This window comes from Mustelus asterias, chromosome 24, assembly GCF_964213995.1.
Source record: "Mustelus asterias chromosome 24, sMusAst1.hap1.1, whole genome shotgun sequence".
Lineage (NCBI taxonomy): Eukaryota > Metazoa > Chordata > Chondrichthyes > Carcharhiniformes > Triakidae > Mustelus > Mustelus asterias.
This window is the reverse complement of record NC_135824.1, coordinates 23,568,731-23,591,916: the sequence shown is the minus strand read 5'-3', so window position 1 is coordinate 23,591,916 and position 23,186 is coordinate 23,568,731. Positions and strand designations below refer to the sequence as shown.

The window sequence follows — 23,186 nt, the reverse complement described above, 5'->3', positions numbered from 1 at the left end:
TGAGACTCAAGTGCAGTGGTGGGCAGCCCCGGTGGCACCTTCCTCACTGGTCAGCATGGCGGGATCCCGCGCCAGATTCTGTACTTGGAACCCCATTACTTATGCACAGACTCATTGTCCTCAGTCATCTGGCAGACCAGCAGCAGATTCGTTCACTCACTGCCAGCCGACGGGTTCAAACATTCCGGTGCCATATTTAAACACCAGTCCAGCACACTCGCATCACTTTCTCCAGCCTATCTGCCTTCACCAGACCGTGCAGGATGTTAGCGTCCCAAAGGAAAATGGCCAGCAGCCTCGGGAAGAATTCTGTTCCGCGATTCAATCACCCTCCTCCCCCAAGCCCATCGCCTGTGAGGTTCCCATGCCCCACTTGGAACTCTATCCACTGTAGCTGGAGTCTTTGTCCATCACCTTACAGTAAATGTCACTAATGTCCTTTAGGAAAGGAAACCTGTCATCCTTACCTGGGATAGGCAATAAATGCTGGCCAGCCAGTGACGCCCATGTCCGATGAATGAATAAGAAAAGAAATGATGGGGTGTCCCTTTATCCCCCTTATCTGTGAGTTTTCAAGCACTTGTCAAGGTCTAGATTCCCTCCTTTTGATCTTTCCTCCGATTTCCATTGTCTTCATCATCCACCTCCTTGCCCCTCTGCCTGCCATTGTGAACCCTCACCCTGCCATCCTTTCCTTGCACAGCCCTCCTTCCACACTGTCCCCCCGTGACACCTCGCACTCCACCCCCAGTCCAATTTTGGACCTCTGGTGGCTGCAATAATCCCTCTGCACACTGCTGTCCGGATAGACACTGGTGTGAGACACCATGGGGAAGGAAGACACTACTACTACCTAACCCCAGGTGCTGTATTGGTCTGACTCAGTGACACAGGAGGGTCCATGGGTCCAGCAGCATGGTGCTGTCCAAGACCACCAATTTGGCATGGAGATGGAGGGCAGAAACAAGTCTGCCTTGGCAGAGTGGTGAACAGCACATCAGGAGCAGTGCAGCTCAACAGCTGTGTTGCACTCACCACAAAGTCTCTTGTGAACTGAGGACCTTCTTGTGCAACCCACTCTTTAGCAATTGAATTTTAGACCAATTTCATTTCAAGCAAGATTAAAAGGCCTGATGGGATGCTGGTTAGCAACTGTTTTAATAAGCATTCATGAGATGCAAATGAGCATTCATGAGATGCAAATGAACATTCATACCACCAGTCAGTGGGAAGACCAACCCGCCATTGGGAGAATCGCTACATGATTTTACAGTGGCAGGTGTCAGACTTTTTGGCTCCTGCTAGATTCTCCATTCCTGCCCGTTCCCAGGCCAGAGGGTGGGATGGAGGAATTCCGTCCTATATTACAATCATGTAAAAAGGGGAAATTATTCCTGCAGTACATGTGCTTTACACCAACACCCCAGACCGGATCACTGCATACAGTTTATAAGACAGGGAAAATTTCCTTCAACCAAGGTTGCAAAGATGAGTTCCAAGCCTTGCAAGAGGGGAAAGAAGGTTCCTTGTCATTTTAATATATGCAACCATGACACAAGATGACTCGCCATTTCACACATTCCAGTTAAAACCTTACATAATACCTTATTAACCCAGCACTCAACAGTTTGCAAGTTGCTATGCAGGAATAGTAGGTCATTCAGCAGAACCAATGAAATAAAATGGTGTAACATTTTTCCACAACCAAACAGCAAGTGTTTGGTAACTGTATAATGGCCATCTTAATGTCCTCGGGGGATAAAAGTGGCTACACAATGGAAAAATGTGCTGCTTATAATAAAAAGCTGTAACAACTGCACCATTTACTGTTGGCATTTTAACAGATGTCTTTTATGGAGATTTTTTACCACTGCACAGAAGTGGGAAAGTTATTCTGAACTGCAAATAAAAGTTAAAAATGGTCCTTTGAGCATTTCAATTTGCACTCAGTCAAAAAGCAAACAAAATAGCCAACCTAACCAAACAGCATGCGCTAGAGGTATAGGTAGGCTCTTTGTACAGAATAAATACTTGGTTAAATTTTTTTATAGCAAAAACATTTATATAAAAAAATGCATCTGGATAGAACAATGCCCTCTTTGTGGGGAAAAAAAATCTGCATTATGCCTTTCAAGTCCAGGATTTTTCCTAAATAAAGTTCCAGACGGCCAAACACGCAGGAATTTCAGCTACCGACCAGCTCAGCCTTTTGAACAGTGTACAGAATCAGAATATTTGCAGCCATTCCAGTTTCTCATTATCACCATTCATTATGATTTAACTTTGCCATGCCAATGGCAAAATACACCGTCGCAGATGCTGGAATGAATACTTTCTTTTAAACAAAAAAAAAACCAAGCGATTTAAAATGGAGCAACATGCCACCATTCTGAAAACGTAACAGTTGTTCGAACGCTGAAAGAAACGCACAAACCTTAACAGATTCTGACAAAATGAGAATAAGTTAAACTTACACTACAAAATTAAATTATGGCAGCAAATCAGAAATTCAATTATTGCCAAAACAGTGAAACGCGTGGCAATGTCAGCTGCTGGATTACTTACAGTCTTTCCCATCGTGAGAAATGGAAGCTCGACCCTTCCTCTCAGAAGATTGAAGAAAACCAGAGGGGCAAGTCACCCAATCTAATTCTGAACCCCACTCAGCAACCTGCTGTAGACCGCAAGGGTGCAGGTCTTCAGCACACTTTCTTTGCCAAACAAGATGAACAACTCGGAACCACACACAGCAACGAAACAACGTTAGCAGAATGTAGCCAGCCCTTTTTACCAAATTGCCTGCTTTACATCATTTACTGAGAAACAAACTTCAATGCCAAGCCATTCACCATTACAATGTGCATTTTTCTTCAGACCAAATGCTATCACGTTTATGCTTGGAGACAACGCCATGACATGCAGAGCCTTCTCACACATCTGACACTTTGAGTCAAACCTTACACAGTACGACAACTCATAATGTACTCCCATTCAGAACAATGCAAGCAATGTTGAAACAATGGCATTCCGCCTTTGCACTGAGAAGCTGGAAGTGGAAATAGGAGCTGGATTTATCCACATTACATATGGCGACACTTTCATTATGGCTATTATTTCACACGAGAGTAAGTATTCCCAGTTGATAAGAGTCATGCTTGGAGCACCATACTTACCAAGCGGTTTTCATCAAACACTTCAAAGAGAATCCGATGCTGCTTTGGCTGAACCTAGCAAAAGAAATAAGTATAAAAATCTCATGAGAAAGGACATAGGATTTTACCCTCCACTTTGTCAACCCAAAGCTGCAATTTAACAGAACTAAAACACATACACTAATCCTATCATGCAAGTACACGATATTCAACTCTCTTAATGTAGCTTTCTGTTCCTCAGAAAAGTCAGGCGAGTTGGCAAAATGCCTCCCATTATTTTAACACTTAATCTGAAGTAGGCAACTACCTGCCCCCAAGTGGAAAAGAGCCAGTGGCACCAATCAGAACAGACAAATGCGTAGGGACTCTTGAGTGTGGCGACTAGGGGATTTTCACAGTGACTTCATTGTAATGTTAATGTAAGCATACTTGTGACACTAATAAATAATCTTTAAACGTTAAAGAGGCCACGCCTGGGACTTGAATATTCCAATAGTACATGACAGGACAGGACGAAAGAAAATGGTAGCTCTGCTAATGAAGGATGCAATCAGTACAGCAGTGAGGAATGATATTGGTTTGGAGAAGCAAAGCATAGAATCAGTTTGAGTAGAGATAAGAAATAGCAAAGGAAACAAGTCATTGCTGTGATAGGTTTATAGGCTCCCTGACAGATACTACACTGTAGGACAGAGTATACAAGTCAGCAAATAATGAGAATTTGTAAAAAAAAATCGGGGAGGTTTAAATCATCATATAGATCAGTGAATCAAATTGGCAAAAGTAGCCTCGGGGTGAGTTTATCCAGACAATTTTCTCGAACAATATATTCAGGAACCAAACAATAAACAGGCTATTTTAGCAATTGCAATGTCTAATGAGACAGGATTAATTAATGATCTTATTGTAAAGAATCCGCTAGGTAAAAGTGATCATAATATGTTAGAATTTCCCAGTTTGAGGGTGCGAAATCTTGGTCTGAAACTAGTGTCTTAAACTTAAATAAAGGCAATTACAAGGGTAAGATGACAAAGTTGGCTAAAGTTCATGAGAAAAATCAGTGAAAAGGCAAGATGCAAATCATGCAACATTTGTCACTTTAGACTCCAGGCAATCTCAAGTCTCAAGCAAATACCCAATAAAATATGGACATTCACAGCCAGCTGGGTAAGGATGGACAGTCCACAAAGAACTACAGTATCCCTGCCCAATCTTATTTCTGTTTCACTATGAACAGCAGAAATATCGAAATTCAATATGTGCCTGACGAATGTGAAATAGATCCCGTCAAACTTTCACTATTATGATGACCCTTCATCCAAGTAAGACAGGATGAATTTCGAAGTGTTAAACAATACAGGATGTGTAATCAACACACCACCTTGTTGTGAACAAAGGACTTTTGAACTTGACAAGCACAACCATATTTTCTGTCTGCTTTTAAACAGAAAAGGTTTCTTGCAGAGATAGAGATCCGTCAAATAAGCCATCAAACCAGCTGCATATCAACTAAGCAGTCAAGAAAATAGACAACAATACTTTGAAAGTGGGAAAAGTCTCTTCCCAACCTGCTCTAACTTCAAATTCATCTGAGAGTTAACCTCCTGAAAAGTTGACAACCAAAGATTTTACAGCTTATTGGAAATACTCTGCTTACAAGACGTTCACTTAATCAACTCATCTAAGAAACTACATGCCTGCCATGAAAGAAGAACTGAGACAATTATACTTTATTTTTTATTCTTCATCTATATCTAATTGTTCTGTGAGTGATTGCACAGATGTGGTCGGTGAGTGAGACATCAGGTTTTAAACCCCTGGGGCACATGTGGAATAACAAATATCTTCCTTTATTTTACAACTCACAGAAAAGTCTGCTGCTGGCCTTATTTAAATTTGGACATTCACTCCTCGGGTAGGAAAATACACAGCTCTCATACAAAACATGAATGGGCAGTTGGGAAACACAAAATTCCGTCCATGACAATATATTCAAGGCCGAGTTAGTCAGATTTCTGAATAAAAAAGGGAGTTGAAGGTGATGGGGTCAGGCAGGAGTGTGGGGTTAATGCCACAATCCAATCAGCCACGATCATTTTGAATGGAGGAGTGGGCTTGATGGGCCAAATGGCCTGCCCCTATTTCTGATGATCTTATGGTCTTTAAAATTTCACCCTCCAATAGCAGAAAGAAACTCCAATTTCTCCAGACCTCTCTCATAACTCTGTTCCCTGAAAACATGAATCATTCGAATAGATCTATGATACCTTACTTCAATATATCCTTTCTTTTCAATTTGATTAGCTGGAATTGGACTGTATCCTTTTAAGTTTGGTCTGATCTAAGATTCAACTGCAACTTCCCTCAGCCTATTGTCCTGTCAAATACTTCAGTGCTCTATTTGATTCACAGAGTGTCCTTTCATTGGGACTCAGCATATCAAATCACTGAACTTTTCATCTTCACCTCCAGTTACTTCAACAGTACGTACTTTACTTACTTCTGCAGCCTGTTGCCCTTTTCACACTTGCCCTACTTTAGACTGGCACACAGTAAATTTATCTGTTGTTCTGATCACTTGTCACTATGTTGTGCAGCACCTGAAACTAGAGCTGTTAATATCTCGCTCTGTCTTCCCCATGCTTATAATGCATTAAGGATCAATCTGTACCCAGGCTATTTACCGCTTGATGGATGCTTTGCTGCTTTGTCTAGGAGTCCAATAAACTGCTCTCTGAATAATAAATAGGCTTTTTTGAGTTCCTCCTCCACATTCAAAATGGCAAAACTTTTAAAAATTACATTTTGATTAAAATTTGTTTATTTTCTGAAATTTGGCCAAACCAAGTAAAAGCTTTGAAATGTTTGTTTTCAGATTCTATATTTTGGTGTATTTTCAGCCATTGGAGGGTCATCAGCTATGTTGAAGTTCCTTTCATATTGGATTAAGTGTTGTCAGCTACTAACAAGTGGGGTTCATGGTAAAGGAAGCTCGCTCTGTCTCAAGCACTCGTGTTCACTCAGTTTCCTGTGGGTGCATCCCTCTGACACACTGCTCACATTTTCCTCAGTGACGGAACCATCTTGTATAATTACCTCACAACTGACTTCGAAACCAACAAGAGCTCTCGCACTCGGAGAATGTGAAGTAGTGCAAGTAGAATCTTGACTACCCCATGGGGCACAAGAGCACCTTTCCTGGTGCCTTACAAAGCAGAAACGTGTTAACCAGTAAAGGTGAACACTTTCTTGGAAAGGGCGCAAGGGTAGCCCAGAAAGCAAACACTCCTGAATTCTGTGGGAGGGCTCTAAAGATGATGAAACTTTGCTTAATAAACTAACATGAAACTCTGGTCTTAAGAAATTCTTTAGGGATATTCTCTCCGCCACAATATGGACATCACTGTTGGGGGTGGAGCCACAGTGGTCAGATGATTTCCCTTCCAATTGTGCGCAAGACATTGCGAAACTCCCCAATTCTCTGCTATCCCACCTCCAACTATACCCCAGCCAATGACCCAGCTCCCCTACAAACACAAAAAGAGCTCAGACACATTGCCCTTTGGGAAAACTGAGTAGTATGTGGAACCAAGCACTTAACAAACATTGCCTGCCTGGAAAAGATTTTAATTTCTGTTGGGTGTTTTGTGTAGCCTATACTACTCCGTCATCACTAAGCTAAAAGCGCAGAACAAAACAGTTAGAAAAATCATCAAAAAGGATGAGGAAAGATTTACAAAATTCATTCACAAGACAAAATGTTTTGGTTAAAAACAGAATAAAAGTTGCTTGGGCATATAAGGCAGATTTTGCAAAGAGAAAATTTATAATAGCAAATACAAAACTTCTACACTGGTAATTATCAATGCTCTAGCGTTCGAATATAATAGAGGACATGCTACTATTAGGAAAACATGCATAAAAACTGCTTCAGAAAAGTACAAATTGAGAAATGCTGGGCTTTAGTAACATAACGAAAACAAACTTTCACCAAGTTCTTCAAGGTATGGCATTAAACTTATCAAAATAAAATGGTTTCATTGTTTCAGGGCATGATATTTTCTGGTTATGGTTTTCCACAAGTCAGTTTAATGTATTCCCCGTTCTATAGCCAAGTGATCCACTTTGTTGGTTCCAAGTTTGAATTTCTCGGGCACTTTATTTTGGATATCTTTCCCTTTTTCGCACAGCCCCTTCAACCAACATTAAGAATCCAGAGTTTCTGAACATTAACTGCAGCTCTCTGTAAACAAACATACCAAAGGGCTTTTTTGGAACATGCTAGGTCAGAGAATTCCTTCCTCTCAGCACTCGAGAGACTTTGGGACCGTCTTGGCAGAGGGATAAATTTTAAATTGCAAAGTAGAATGTTTAATAGTATGTGAAGTATACAAATTATGGCAAAAAATTCAATCTTACTGTATACTCATTCATTCTTTATTTGGATTTTATTTCAGTGCTGACTTAGTTTTCTGTACTATTACTAAAAATGATTGTGACAATGTAGCTCACATTACTTATTTCTCACAAATCTCACCAGCAAACATTTACCAACATACTCGCAAGTAATTTGTCTCATTTCAATTTTCACTCTCTCCAAATGAAATACAAAGTGGCCACACCAGGTTGCTAAGCTGAAAACATGCACCATATTAAATTCAATATCCATCTGCTTTGACCTGCTATGCAAGTTGCTATTATACCTCGTGCCAACCCGTATCATTCCCGTCTCGTGGAATTTTTCTAGCCCAGAGTTTCCACTGGTTCAAATTCATGCCATGGAAAGTTTGCTTGCATACATAAGAAAAACAGAAGGACAGCTAGTTAGGGGATCCACACATGGAAGGCTTTAACCTCACTAACCAGGAGTTAAAAACAGCAGCACCCATGTACCCAAGAGATAAATAGTGTTGCCAAATAAAAGCTAAGCAAACAGATTAAGAATTTGCAAAGCATTCTGCTTATTTCCAAATGTTATGCCTGTGAAGGTGATGAATGGGACTCTTCCCATTTCAGCTGTGTGCATATAATGTGTACATTACATATTTAAAGTTTATTTATTCATGTCACAAGTAGGTTTCTATTAACACTGCAATTAAGTTACTGTGAAAAATCCCCTAGTTGCCACACTCCGGTATCTGTTCGGGTACACTGAGGGAGAATTGCCAATCCACCTAACCAGCATGTCTTTCGGACTGTGGGAGGAAACCGGAGCACCCGGAGGAAACCCATGCAGAAATGGGGAGAACCTGCAGACTCCACACAGACAGTGACCCAAGCTGGGAATCGAACCCAGGTCCCTGGCGCTGAAGGCAGCAGTGCTAACCACTGTGCCGCCCTATATATTTGTCCTGAGTTTTTTATACTCATGTTCCCTTGTTCTGAACCAGTGGAAATAATTTCTTATCAATGTCTTCATAATTTTAGACAGATATCAAATTGACAAAAACAGACCTAAATTTATCAAATATAAAAAAGGAGGGAAATGGGGTAATAGATCATTCAAAAACTGATTGACAATTAATCAGGAAACATGTATAAATATTAAATTTAAACCAAGTCTGATTTGTACCCATTTGCCATTCAACAGAAAACCTGTACAGGACTAATACATCATCCACTCCACGGACATCAACACATCTCAGCACAGGCACTGCAACAAGTCACTTTCCTTCAGAATGATAAAATGGACCCATCTTTTCAACACATTTTAAGAGAGATTTTGTTTTACTCCAGTGAAAAACAAAGTCACAACTTCAGATTGTACACATCATCAGTGGCTTGCTTGTTCACAGTAAAATGATTTTGTCACAGCCCGAATGGTCAATGGCTGACATTCATCAGCATTCTAACCTTATCACATTGGATCACTTGATTGAATTAACAGCCTTTAATTCTTAGCTCACGTTACATTTTTATCTTCGTATCTGATATGTTTCTAATTAGTTCAAACATGCATCTTGCCCAATAAAATGCCCTTTCCAGAAAACCAGCTACATCTGCTTAACAAAAGTAGACTCAATCAATTAATTAATTGCTTACAGCCTGTTCTTCTAATTTACCTAATTACAATATTACTGCAGAGGGTAATCACTGTTTCTGGCCAGAAACTTGCAGGAACCAAGTGTCAGTGATGTTCGTCACGGATACAAAAACATATTTTGTAACAAAAGAGAAAAGAAAAACTTGCAATTATATAATGGCTTTCACAACTTTAGGACATCCCAAGTGTCTCACAGCCAATTAGCTACTTTTGATGTATATTCACAACTTCAGCTCTTCCGAAAAGTAAAGGTTTTTACAACAAAGAGGATATAGTATTTACAAGCTGGTCACAGATTCACTTATTTCTATGATACCACACATGCAAGTCGACTGGAAAAGAGAGGTCTAATAGCCCCAACAAGGGGCAGAACTGGCTACTCACTTCTTTCAGGCAAGAGAACTTCACCCCCACCCCAACTCTTCAAAAATGGCCCTGAGGCAAGAACATGCTACCAAATCAGCACGAGGACTGGCAGTGGGAAATTGCCAGCTTGCCTTCCTCCGGAGAAGGTTGGACTTCTTTCATGGTGGGGCAGTAAAATGGGAAGGAGTAAGAATGTGCCATTACAAATCCCGAGTCTCATAGAATCAAACAATCCCTACAGTGCAGAAGGGGGTCATTCGGTCCATCGAGTCTGCACTGACCACAACCCCACGCAGGCCCTATTCCTGTGACTCCTACTAATCCCCTGACACAACTTTGCATGGCCAATCAACCTAACCCGCACATCTTTGGACTGTGGGAGGAAACCGGAGCACCCGGAGGAAACCCACGCAGACACGGGGGAGAATGAGCAAACTCCACACAGACAGTGACCCAAGCCGGGAATTGAACCCGGGTGCCTGGTGCTGTGAAATGCAGTTGCTAACCACTGTGCCACCGTGCTGCCCAGTGTTGGGGTTTGTTCTCTTGCTTCAATAACCTTGATCACTCCTGTAAATGGAGCCCGTATCTTAAGTGTGGCTGAATGGCCTGCAGAGATTTAACTTTTAATATGCTGAAAGATCTTCAATCAAGCAAAACTGATTTTTGGCCAAAGTTGTTGTTTAAGTATGCTGGGATTTCCTGTAGCCATATTGGCCAGAGACTTATCAAAGGACACAAGGGGTGGGATTTTCCAGCCACACTCTCCCCAAAACCAGAAAATCATGCCCAAGGTCAACAGATCTTTGCATGATCCGCCCTCCACCCGCCATGATTCCCAGGAGGGGAAATTCACCCCAAGGTGTTAAACCATGTCAAGGTTTGTTCCCAAACAAACAAAGAGCTGAAGGAGTGTTTGTAGACTTTCTGGAGCCAGGGTTTCCTTATATGGGCACTGGCATGTCAGCTGTGTGCAGGAAGGCACAAACATGATGGGGTCTGGAGGGTTCTGACCCTATCTCTGCTGGCTTTATCTAATTGGCCCAATCGAACGAAGTGATCAGTTTCTGATCAGTTCACTGGCTGGTTGCCAACCAGTTTGGTGGGCCAAAGGGCCCATTTCTGTGCTGTACTGATCTTTTGTGGTACAAGAATGCTAACACAAAGAGCTTGAGTTCAGTGAAAACCCAGGACCAACATTCACAGAAGACGACAACATCCGGAAGACAACTGATATCCATGTGGCAAAACCCTGCTCAGGATTCATATCAAGAAGCATCACAACACCAGGTTAAAGTCCAACAGGTTTATTTGGTAGCACGAGCTTTTGGAGTGCTGCCCCTTCTTCAGGTGAGTGGAGTGATACGAAATAAACCTGTTGGACTTTAACCTGGTGTTGGGAGACTTCTTACTGTGCCCACCCTAGTCCAACGCCGGCATCTCCACATAAGGTTTCATATGCAAGTGGAAATCAGCGTCAAGTGAAGTAATGGATAGTGAGTATTTAGTTTATGCATAGCAGGCATTGACTATTTTCTAAGTAGCTACAAAATAAAGAAAATTGTGTTTGAACATTTAAGTCAACTTACTGTTTATTAGAGGTTAAAATACACAGGTTTGAACAACATTGCGTTCAGGGATTCACCCAGACTGGCCCATATCTAATTATACAATACTGTAATCCAGAGGTGTAACGGTAGGAGCCCCTTGTGATCTGAACTAGATGTGTCCCTGGCACATGCACTTCAATAAGCAAATTGATCAACACTTCAACGAGATTGAAGCCAGACATATATTGCTACTCTTCTTCATTTTAAACGGCAAACGAGTAAAAATAGAGAGCAAGAGGTCTAACAAAATCATTCTGAAGCTAACTTGTGTGAATGGTCAGGGACCTCACTAAATGACTTCCATCATATAGATCATCAATCTCTAATTTCTTATTCTGCAGAAAGCTGGTTGCTAGATTTGTGCTCCCACATCTTGCCAGAGGATTAAGTGGAATAATTTCCAATTAAACCTAGTGCTACGTCTCCTGCCCCACACCCCATTCTTTCAATAGTAACTTCACGCAAAGCTCAACAGGAAGAGACATTTCAATCCCTTGCAATGCAAAGGCTGGCAAAGATTATTTTCAATGGAAGAAGAACTCTCAACCATCCCCAATCATCTTCAACGCCTGGTTCTTCAACATGTCAATCCCTTCTTGCAGGCGGCACGGTAGCATAGTGGTTAGCACTGCTGCTTCACAGCTCCAGGGACCTGGGTTCGATTCCCGGCTCGGGTCACTGTCTGTGCGGAGTTTGCACATTTTCCCCGTGTCTGCGTGGGTTTCCTCCGGGTGCTCCGGTTTCCTCCCACAGTCCAAAGATGTGCGGGTTAGGTTGATTGGCCAAGCTAAATTGCCCCTTAGTGTCCCGGGATGCGTAGATTAGAGGGATTAGTGGGTAAATATGAGGGTTAGAGGGATTAGCAGGTAAATATGTAGGGATACGGGGATAGGGCCTGGGTGGGATTGTTGTCGGTGCAGACTCGATGGGCCAAATGGCCTCTTTCTGCACTGTAGGGTTTCTATGGTTTCTATTGTTTCTTTGCCCAAGTGTCTGCAGTCTGAAGAAGGACAAGAACTAGTCATTCAGAGGTCTGCAATGTTAATGTGATCCCATGAAGATCTGGCTCCGAGTTTCAGTTCTGGGAATGTGCTCCAGTAGGCATGCAATGGAGGTGACGGGACATGTTTTTGAAAACTACTTGTAGATTGTGGCTACTGAGCTAGTGGATTGCTTTCTCGAGTACTTAAAGCCAAGCAGAGCTCTTCCTTTAACAGTTATGGGGCAGAGTAATTTTTGAAAAAATATTTATAATGATGTAATTGAAGTCAGAACGATTGTTAGATCTGCTGATGTCTGTTTGCTGTAATTTGGTTTTTAAAAATCAGTAAAATTTGTACTTGGCCTCCAAAGACTCGAGCTTATCCAAAATTCCAATACTGATATCCTAATTTATGCCAAGACCTGTTCACTCATCCCGGTGTTTGCTAACCAACACTGGTTCCTGGTTAAGCAACATTTTGATTTTAAATCTCTCCACATCTCGGGCTTCTTTCTGGCCCCTTGTACATATCCAATTGTAATCATCCCGCATTAGCTGTCATGTCTTCAGCTACCAAGGTCTTATGCTCTGGAATTCCCTCCCTAACCCTCTGTACCCCACTATCCTCCTCTTTGACCATGTGCCCCAATATCCCCTTTACATGGTTCAGTGTCAAATTTTGTTTGATAATGTTCTTGTGAAGCACCTCGGAAAATGTCACTACATTGAAGGAGCAATATTAATTAGAGGTATTGTTGTTGGAAGATTCTTAACCTTGAATTGCCTTTAAAATATCAAAATTAAATCATATCCAAATCCTTTCCTTGGTAAAATGGCCAAAACCTCCAACAAGCGTCAGGAATTTAATCAATATTGGTGACTTCAGTGAACCACTGACAAATCTATAATCAGCGATATAAAGTGGTTCACCCAAATGCATTCACAATCAATTCAGTCCGATTCAGCAAACCTCACTTGCAAGACCACTTTGGAGGTGGGAACAAGAAAAGTGCTAGGAACAAAATAGCTCAATTTTATTGTCAAAGATGTTCAATTGTGGGGCTAGGGCAAAGTTAGGGGCGGCACAGTGGATAGCGCTGCTGCTTCACAGCGCCAGGGACCCAGATTCGATTCCCGACTTGGGTCACTGTCTGTGCGGAATCTGAACATTCTCCCCGTGTCTACGTGGGTTTCCTCAGGTGCTCTGGTTTCCTCCCACAGTCTAAAAGACGTGCTGGTTAGGTGCACTGGCCATGCTAAATTCTCCCACCATGTACCCGAACAGGTGCTGGAGTCTGGCAACTAGGGGATTTTCACAGTAACTTCATTGCAGTGTGAATGTAAGCCTACTTGTGACACTAATAAATAAACTTAAACTTAACAATAATGCTTTTGAAAGGTTATTGACCTGATTCTCTCCACACATGCTGCCTGATCATTTTCAGCATCTTTGGTTTGTTTCAGATTTCCAGCACTCGCAATGTTTTGCTTTTGAACAATAATCAATGTGAGTAAGAGGCACCCATTCACGGAGTTGAGTTGGAAGAGAAAACAAAACTTCGACAATCTATTTCAATTCTGTGCACTCAAATCCAGATAACTAAGATTGCATATACTCCACGCTTTTTAAACTTATTAATTGGCTGTGGGCATTGCTGGCAAAACCAGCATTTACTGCCCATCCCTAATTGCCCTCAAGAATGCACTAGCAAGCCACTCTCCTGAACCAGCGTAGTCCATGTGGAGAGTTCACAGCAGTGCTGTTTGGGAGGGAGTTCCAGATTGCTGCTGTAGAAGTGTTTGGGAGTTGTTGCAGTGCATCCTGAGAATGGTGCACACCGCAGGCAGGGTGCACTGGTGATGGAGGGAATGAATAACTGAAGTGATGGAAGCAGCCCCAATCAGGCTGCTTTGATCTAGATGATGTTGAGCTTCTTGGTGCTATACTGTGTACAGTTCTGGTCACCCCATTATAGAAAGGATATTAAACTAGAAAGAGTGCAGAAGAGATTTACTGGGATGCTACCGGGACTTGATGGTTTGAGTTACAAGGAGAGGCTTGATGGACTGGGAATTTTTTCTCTGGAGCATAGGAGGTGATCTTATAGAGGTCTATAAAATAATGAGGGACATAGATCAGCTAGAAAGTCAATATCTTTCCCCAAAGGTAGGGGAATCTAAAACTAGAGGGCATAGGTTTAAGGTGAGAGGGGAGAGATACAAAAGCGTCCAGAGGGACAATTGTTTCACGCAGAGGGTGGTGAGTGGCTGGAGCAAGCTGCCAGAGGTAGTAGTAGAGGCAGGTACAATTTTGTCTTTTAAAAAGCATTTAGACAGTTACATGGGTAAGATGGGTATAGAGGGATATGGGCCAAATGAGGGCAATTGAGATTAGCTTAGGGGTTTTAAAAAAAAAGGGCGGCATGGACAAGTTGGGCCAAAGGGCCTGTTTCCATGCTGTAAACCCTCTACGACTCTATACTAATCCAGGCAAGTGACTTGTGGCCTGTAGATGGTGGACAGACTTGAGTGTCAGGATGTTAGTTACTCGCCACAGAGCTCCCAGCCTCTGATCTGCGCGTGTTGTCATAGTTTTTATGCGGCTGGTCCAGTTCAATTTCTGGTTAATAGAGACTTTCAGGAGGTTAAGCCCCTGTAAAGAGACACAGACTAAAACTCTGGTTGTTGGTTAGGAGTTGGATGCATCGAATGTGTAACTTTGTAAACAGAAGTGTGCAAAGACCAACTCCACGATCCTTCACCGACTGCCCTTCTGGAATAGAGCACTTGCTATCGCGAGGAGTGCCACAGGTTTCCATTCTACAAGGTTCTATTTCCTCTTGGAATTTCAATCAGGAAATATTTGAAGTTACTAAATTTAATGGTTGTTTCAAAATGAATTCTAAGTGCTAACAGTTTAGACCAAGGGGAAAATGATGAACTAAACAGCAAGCAAACGGATGGACCACTTGGCTCCTGGGAGCCCAGAGTCAAGGTTCAGCTTGACAGAAGCAGGTAACCAAACAGCCCTCACAACGGGAATGATGGGATTCGCAGCATCTGAAACTGTAACCAAACTTTAGGCAATTTACTCCATGGAAATCAATGTTAACAATCTGGTTCGGTAGCTTTGCGTTAGACGATCTGAACGTTTTTGGTTTCAGTTCAAAAATGTGCAGGTTGGGTGGATTAGCCATGGCAAATGCGCAGGGTTATGGGAATAGGGCGAGAGACTGGGTAAGATGCTCTTTCAGAGAGTCAGTGCAGACTCGATGGGCCAAATGGCCTCCTTCTGCACTGGAGGGATTCTATGGTTCTGTCATCATTCTTTAAGCACATGGCACATATGGTATTGCAAAAATATGCACAAACTACTTCATAATGAGTCTGCAAGAACGGCCAGTGTGCAAGCAGCCCCTTGGGATTGTAGTTTTTTTTTAAACCTGGTTGACGAGTATAGCTGGTCTAGCTGAAGGGCATAGGATGTTTTGCATACAATAATCTTTCAGCTGCTCAATGTACAGTATGTAGAACATGCCATTTTGAGGCTTTTCATGACATTTTGTAACTGCAAGAAGAAAACAAATGATATATACTCACTCTGAAGAAAAATTCTTCATTCCACTTTGGATCTAAAGTCTGAAAGAAGAAAGCAGTGCTGTAAATTACCAATAAATTTGAGTTTTATATTAAAGCAAAATTACACCATTACCAAATGCTTTTTTCCCCCCCATATATACAAAATCCTTGTACCTATTTTAGTCCAGTTTTAGTACCAGTTCAGTCTTTTACCTAATTCTTCCATTTTATATCAAATAGAAATTACAAAGGGTCATGAATGAAGCCCAGTCCAAACCAGCCTCCCATCCATTGACTCAGTCTACACTTCCCGCTGCCTCAGAAAAACAGCCAGCATGCACCCCAGACATTTTCTCTTCCACCGGGAAAAAGATACAAAAGTCTGGAGTCACGTATCAACCAACTCAAGAACAGCTTCTTCCCCGCTGCCATCAGACTTTTGAATGGACCTCCCTCACATTAAGCTGAACTTTCTCTATGCTCTAGCTACAACTGTAACACTACATTCTGCACTCTCCTTTCCTTCTCTATGAACGGTATGATTTGTCTGTACAGCGCGCAAGAAACAATACTTTTCACTGTATACCAATACATGTGACAATAATAAATCAAATCAAATCAAAAAGCACAGTCTTTCGGAAAGCAGACAAGTAAGGTTAGTTGAAGCCTTGAAGTTCCTTTGCCATTCTGGAAAACTAATATGAGGTGAGGCAGTGTTATCACAGGTGGAAGGGTGAAGTAATGCTATGACAAGTTTACGGAGACAGTCATCATTGCAAACGTGGACGCAGAAATGCTAAATCAGGAAAAACTGACAAACTGCACATGGACGCAAGGTAGTTAATGTGTCAAAAAACTTGAAACTTCACAAGGATGTATTAATTTGCAAGGAATAAATCAGTTTTTGTAAAATGGCTTTGGTGTTGCTCACAAACTGAAGGGAATGCCATTCTCGTCAACTTTTGCTAATGAAGGATGACAACGTGACTTATTTTTTTAGGAAATACCAGGCTTCCCGCTGGCTTCAACAAATCCAAGGCATGTCCTTAAGTTTTCGGCAAGTAGTGACGCTAGATATTCCTTTGGAATATGCAGTGTTGTTCAGTGGCACCTGGGAACTGCAGTTTCTTACAAGGGAGAGACATGCTTGTTTTGTTCATTTATACAAGAGACTGTTACATCAAATTTTAAACAATAGGAGCAAGATGGGCTAACATGCAGAGGGAAGCTGTACCGAATCCAAGGAATTCCAGGGGCACATTGGTGCTGTGCAGTTTGCAGAGGAAAGGCATGACAATCGTTGAGACCAGCTGGTGGCCGGAGTGTACCTTTTCTATATTTATGAACTTTTTTTGAAAATAAATGAGTATGGTTGGGTGAAGAACAAAGGACGGCACAGCGGGTAGCACAGCGCCAGGGACCCAGGTTCAATTCCAGCCTCGGCTGACTGTCTGTGCAGAGCCTGCACATTCTCCCTATATCTGCATGGGTTTCCTCCGGGTGCTCTGATTTCCACCCACAGTCCAAACATGGCAAATTGCCAGTTAGGTCCCAAGGTGTGTAGGTTAGATGGATTAGCCATGGTCAATGTGCAAGGGTTAGAGGGATAGGCTAGGGGAGAGGGCATGGGTAAGACACACTGTCAGACAGCCAGGGCAGACTCGATGGACCGAATGGCCGCCTTCTGCACTGTAGGGATTCTATGAAAATTGATTTAGTAAGGAAAGTCAAAACTTGGATCTGAAATCTAAACAAAGCAAACTCTTAAAGTGGGAGGAGCAAGTTGGTTAAGACAGACTGGGAAACTACGTTAAAGGTTAACACAGACCAGCAACACCTAGTATTTAAAGATTTAATGCTTAACTTGCAAAATTATACAGCCTTTTTAAAGATACAAAACTCCCTGGAAGGGAACCAACTTTTTATTTTATTCATTCATGGGACATGGGCATCATTGGCTGACCAGCATTTATTGCCCATCCCTAGTTGCCCTTGAGAAGGTGGTGGTGAGCTGCCTTCTTGAGCGATTGATACAACCGAGTGGCTTGCTAGGCCATTTCAGAGGGCAGCTGAGAGTCAACCACATTGCTGTGGCTCTGGAGTCACATATAGGCCAGACCGGGTAAGGACGGCAGATTAGCCTTCCTTAAAAGGACATTAGAGAACCAGATGGGTTTTTCTGACAGTCGACAATGGTTTCATGGCCATCAATAGATCTTTATTCCAGATTTTTAAAAATTTAATTTAAATTCCACCATCTTTAGGTGGAATGGCCATGCTAAATTGCTCCTTCGTGTCAGGGGGACTAGCTAGGGTAAGTGCATGGGGTTATGGGGATAGGGCCTGGGTGGGATTGTGGTCAGTGCAGACTTGATGGGCCTCCTTCGGCGCTGTAGGATTCTATGATCTGCCGTGGTGGGATTCGAATCCGAGTCCCCAAAACATTAGCTGAGTTTCTCAATTAATACTCTAGATAAAGGCCATCGTTCTCTCCCCCGGGACAAACAAGGGGAATTAAAGGAAGTATTAGATCAAAGAAAGAGGCTTATTATGTTGCCCAAAAAAAGTAGTTGGATTAGGAGGATTTTAGAATTCAACAAGAGTGAATCTAGTCATTGATAAGGAAGTAGAAAAGAAAAATGACAATAGACCAGCAAGAGACATAAAAACAGATAATAAATATTTCTGTAGGTTTGTAAATAGGAAGAGATTAATGAAAGTAAATATGGGGTAATTAGAGGCAGAGATAGGTGAAAATTATATTGGGGAAATAAGGAAATGGCAGGTACATTAATCCGCCTTCACTGCAGAAGACACAAACAAATACCAAAATAATGAGGAATCAAAGGTCCAGCACAAAGAGAACCTTCCAGCAGTCAAGGAACAATGCTGGGGAAATTACTGAGGCCAACTGGTGACAACTCCCTTGGCCGTAACAACTTGCACCCTGCGGTTTTAAGAGATTTAGCGGCAGAGATCATGGATGCATTGGTTTTGATCTTCCAGAATTCCTTAGATTCTAGAACAGTCCCTAAGCATTGCAAGGATGTAAACATAACCCAATTAATCTCAGAAGGGAGGGAGAGAGAAAGTGGGAAACTATAGAACAGCTAGCATATCAACAGTAAACAAAATGCTAGAATCGATTAGGGACTTGTATTCAGGGTCCTTAGAAAATCATACGATTCAGCAGAGTCAACATAGATTCATGAAACAGAAATTACATTTGACAAATCAGTTCACAGTTTCTTTTTTGAGGATGTAAGTCAGAGGATGGTCGGGGAAACTAGCAGTAAGAGGACATTTCAACAAGGTACCACACAAGAGGTACCACACAACATTAAGGCTGAATGGCAATATATTAGCCTGGATTGAGAATTAGTGAATGGATAGAAAACTAAGTGTAGAAATAAATGGGACATCTTGTTGTCAGGCTGTAACCAGTGGATAACACATCATACTTGGGCCTTAGCTATTTATGATAATTATAATGACTTAGATGAGGCATTGAGTGTAACATCCAAGTTTGCTGATGATTTAATGTTCGGTGGGCAAGTTCTTTTTAATCACTCACAGATGTGGGCATCACTAGCTAGGCCAGCATTTACTGCCCAACCCTCGCCCTTGATAAGCTGGAGGCGAGTTGCTGTCCATGTGGTGTGTCAGTACAACCACAGTGCTATTGGGGAGTTCAAGGATTTTGCTCCAGGACAGTGAAGGAACAGCAATACATTTCCAAGTCAGAATGATGTGCGATGGATGGGAACTTGCAGATGGTGATATTCCCATGTATCTGCTGCCATTGTTCACCCAGATGGTAGAGGTCATGGGTTTGGAAGGTGCTGGCGAAGGAAGTTTGGTGAGTTGCTGCAGTGCATTTTGCAGACAGTACACATTTCTACCACTGTGCGCCGGCGGTGGAGAGAGTGAATGTTTAAGGTATTAGATGGTGTGTCAATCAAGTAAGCTACTTTGTCTTGGATGGTATCAAGCGTTTTGAATGTTGTTGAAGCTGCAATCATCCAGACAAGTGGAGAGTATTCATCACACTCCTGACTTGTACCTAGTAGATGGTGGACAAGCTTTGTGGAGTCAGGAGCTGAGTTACTCGCTGCAGAATTCCCAGTCTCTGACCTGGACTTGTAGCCATTGTATTTATATAACTGGTCCAGTTCAGCTTCCGGTCAATGGTAACCCCAGGAAGTTGATAGAGAGAGATTCAGCGATGGCAATGCCACTAAATATCACGGGGAGATAGATTCTCTCTTGTTGGAGATGGTCATTGCCTGGTATTTATGTGATGCGAATGTTACTAAGCCAGTGGTTCCCAAACTTTTTTCACTGGGCCGCACTTTCGGAAAAAAAATTTGCTCGCACCACACCGAATTTTTTATTGATAAGAAATACATTCAAAAACAGAACAAAACAACTCCTAGCAGTGCTCGATTCATAACATAGAATACAACTACTTTATAATATCATGGGACATCCTCTCTCACCGCACCGGTGTGGCACGCCACACCCTTTGGGAACCACTGTCAACAACGAAGAGGATGCAAAAAGATAGACAGGTTGGATGAGTAGACAAGATGGCAGATGGATTAGAATGCGGCAAAGTGTTAAGTTATCCACATTGCTAAGAAAAATAAAAATCAATATTTTTTGAATAAAGAGAGACGCTGGGAAATGTTTGAATTAAAGTGGGACCTGGATGTTCTTCTATGTGAATCACAGAAAGTTAACATAGAGTCAGAGATTTACAGCATGGAAACAGGCCCTTCGGCCCAACTTGTCCATGCCGCCCTTTTTTTAAAAAAAAACCCTAAGCTAATCCCAATTGCCCGCATTTGGCCCATATCCCTCTATACCCATCATACCCATGTAACTATCTAAATGCTTTTTAAAGGACAAAATTGTACCCGCCTCTACTACTACCTCTGGCAGCTTGTTCCAGACACTCACCACCCTTTGTGTGAAAAAATTGCCCCTCTGGACACTTTTGTATCTCTCCCCTCTCACCTTAAACCTATGCCCTCTAGTTTTAGACTCCCCTACTTTTGGGAAAAGATGTTGACTATCTAGTTGATCCATGTCCCTCATTATTTTATAGACCTCTATAAGATCACCTCTCAGCCTCCTACGCTCCAGAGAAAAAAGTCCCAGTCTATCCAGCCTCTCCGTATAACTCAATCCATCAAGTCCCGGTAGCATCCTAGTAAATCTTTTCTGCACTCTTTCTAGTTTAATAATATCCTTTCTATGATAGGGTGGCCAGAATTGCACACAGTATTCCAAGTGTGGCCTTACCAATGTCTTGTACAACTTCAACAAGACATTCCAACTCCTGTATTCAATGTTCTGACCGATGAAACCAAGCATGCCGAATGCCTTCTTCACCACTCTGTCCACCTGTGACTCACTTTCAAGGAACTATGAACATGTACCCCTAGATCTCTTTGTTCTGTAACTCTCCCCAAAGCCCTACCATTAACTGACTAAGTCCTGCCCTGGTTCAATCTACCAAAATGCATCACCTCGCATTTGTCTAAATTAAACTCCATCTGCCATTCATCAGCCCACTGGCCCAATTGATCAAGATGCCGTTGCAATTGGAGATAACTTTCTTCACTATCCACTGTGCCACCAATCTTAGTGTCATCTGCAAACTTACTAACCATACTTCCTGTATTCTCATCCAAATCGTTAATATAAATGACAAATAACAGTGGACCCACCACTGATCCCTGAGGTACACCGCTGGTCACAGGCCTCCAGTTTGAAAAACAATTCTCTACAATCACCCTCTGGCTTCTGTCAAGAAGCCAATTTTGTATCCATTTAGATACCTCACCCTGGATCCCGTGAGATTTAACCTTATGCAACAACCTACCATGCGGTACCTTGTCAAAGGCCTTGCTAAAGTCCATGTCGACAACATCAACTGCACTGCCCTCATCTACCTTCTTGGTTACCCCTTCAAAAAACTCAATCAAATTTGAGAGACATGATTTTCCACTCAAAGCCATGCTGACTGTCCCTAATCAGTACTTGCGTCTCTAAATGGCTGTAGATCCTGTCTCTCAAAATATCTTCCAACATTTTACCCACCACAGATATGAGGCTCACTGGCCTGTAGTTCCCAGGCTTTTCCCTGCAGCCCTTTTTAAACAAAGGCACAACATTTGCCGCTCTCCAATCTTCAGGCACCTCACCCGTGACAATCGATGATTCAAATATCTCGGCTAGGGGACCCGCAAATTCCTCCCTAGCCTCCCACAATGTCCTGGGATACACTTCATCAGGTCCCAGGGATTTATCTACCTTGATGCGCTTTAAGACTTCCAGCACTCCTTCTCTGTAATACGTACACTTCTCAAGACATCACTATTTATTTCCCCAAGTTCCCTAACATCCATGCTTTTCTCAACAGTAAATACTGATGAGAAATATTCATTTAGGATCTCACCCATCTCTTGTGGATCCACACATAGATGACCTCGTTGATCCTTAAGAGGCCCTACTCTCTCCCTTGTACCCTTTATGGATTCTCCTTTGCCTTATCTGCCAAAACAATCTCGTGTTCCCTTTTTGCCCTCCTATTTCTATCTTAACTCTACTCCTACACCCCCTATACTCTTCAAGGGATTCACTTGATCCCAGCTGCCTATGCAGGTCATGTGCAGGTTATGTACATGCAGGTACATCAAAAAGTTAGGAAGGAAAATGGCATGTTAGCTTTTGTTACAAGAGTATGGAGCACACGAGCAAAGAAGTTTTACTGCAATTATACAGGACTGTAATGAGACCACACCTGGAGCACTGTATGCAGTTTTGGTCTCCTTACCTGAAAAAGGACATAGTTGTCCTGGAGAGAAATCCAATAAAAATTTACTAGAATGTCTCCCAGGATGAAGGGATTGTCCCATGAGGAAAGATTGAGTAGAGTAGGTTCCCTGTAGTTTTGTATGAGAGATGATCCAATTGCAACATATAAAAATTCTTAAAGGAGTTGCCGGGGCAGATGTTCAGGAACAAAGTTTCCCCGGCTGGATAATCTAGAACTAACGGTCAGTCTCAAAATAAGGGGTCAGCCATTTAGGACTGAGATGAGGAGCAATTTCTTCACCTAAAGGGTTGTGAATCGTTTAAATTCTCTAACCCAGAGAGCAGTGGATGCTCAAGTCACTGACCATATGGACACAATTTTGGGTACTAAGCGATATGGCAATATTGTGGGCAAGTGGTGTTGAGGTAGACCAGCCACCTTGTTAAATAGCAGAGCAGGTTCGAAGGACATGGTCTACTCCAGCTCCTATATGTTCTCCAAGGACTTTGACTTTCATTTTAACAGCAATTTATTTTATTTTTTTCAACATTTTCCTCTGCCTCTTAAATGGGAATGGATTTGAGAGAGTGACCAAAGTGGACCAGATGTTTTACTTGCTTAAGTACTG

At 42.2% G+C, this 23,186-nt stretch overlaps 1 protein-coding gene across 2 annotated transcripts in view; it reads right to left on the bottom strand.

The window, feature by feature from the left end:
* The window catches only part of nedd4a (NEDD4 E3 ubiquitin protein ligase a), a 144,438-nt gene that overhangs the window by 97,475 nt on the left and 23,777 nt on the right, over nt 1-23,186 (bottom strand). For both annotated transcript variants that reach the window (XM_078241458.1, XM_078241459.1), the window contains exons 4-5: nt 15,754-15,792; nt 3,174-3,227 (exon numbers count right to left, since the gene is read on the bottom strand). In XM_078241458.1, the coding sequence (XP_078097584.1) occupies nt 3,174-3,227; nt 15,754-15,792 (93 nt within the window). The remainder of the gene's footprint in view (nt 1-3,173; nt 3,228-15,753; nt 15,793-23,186) is intronic.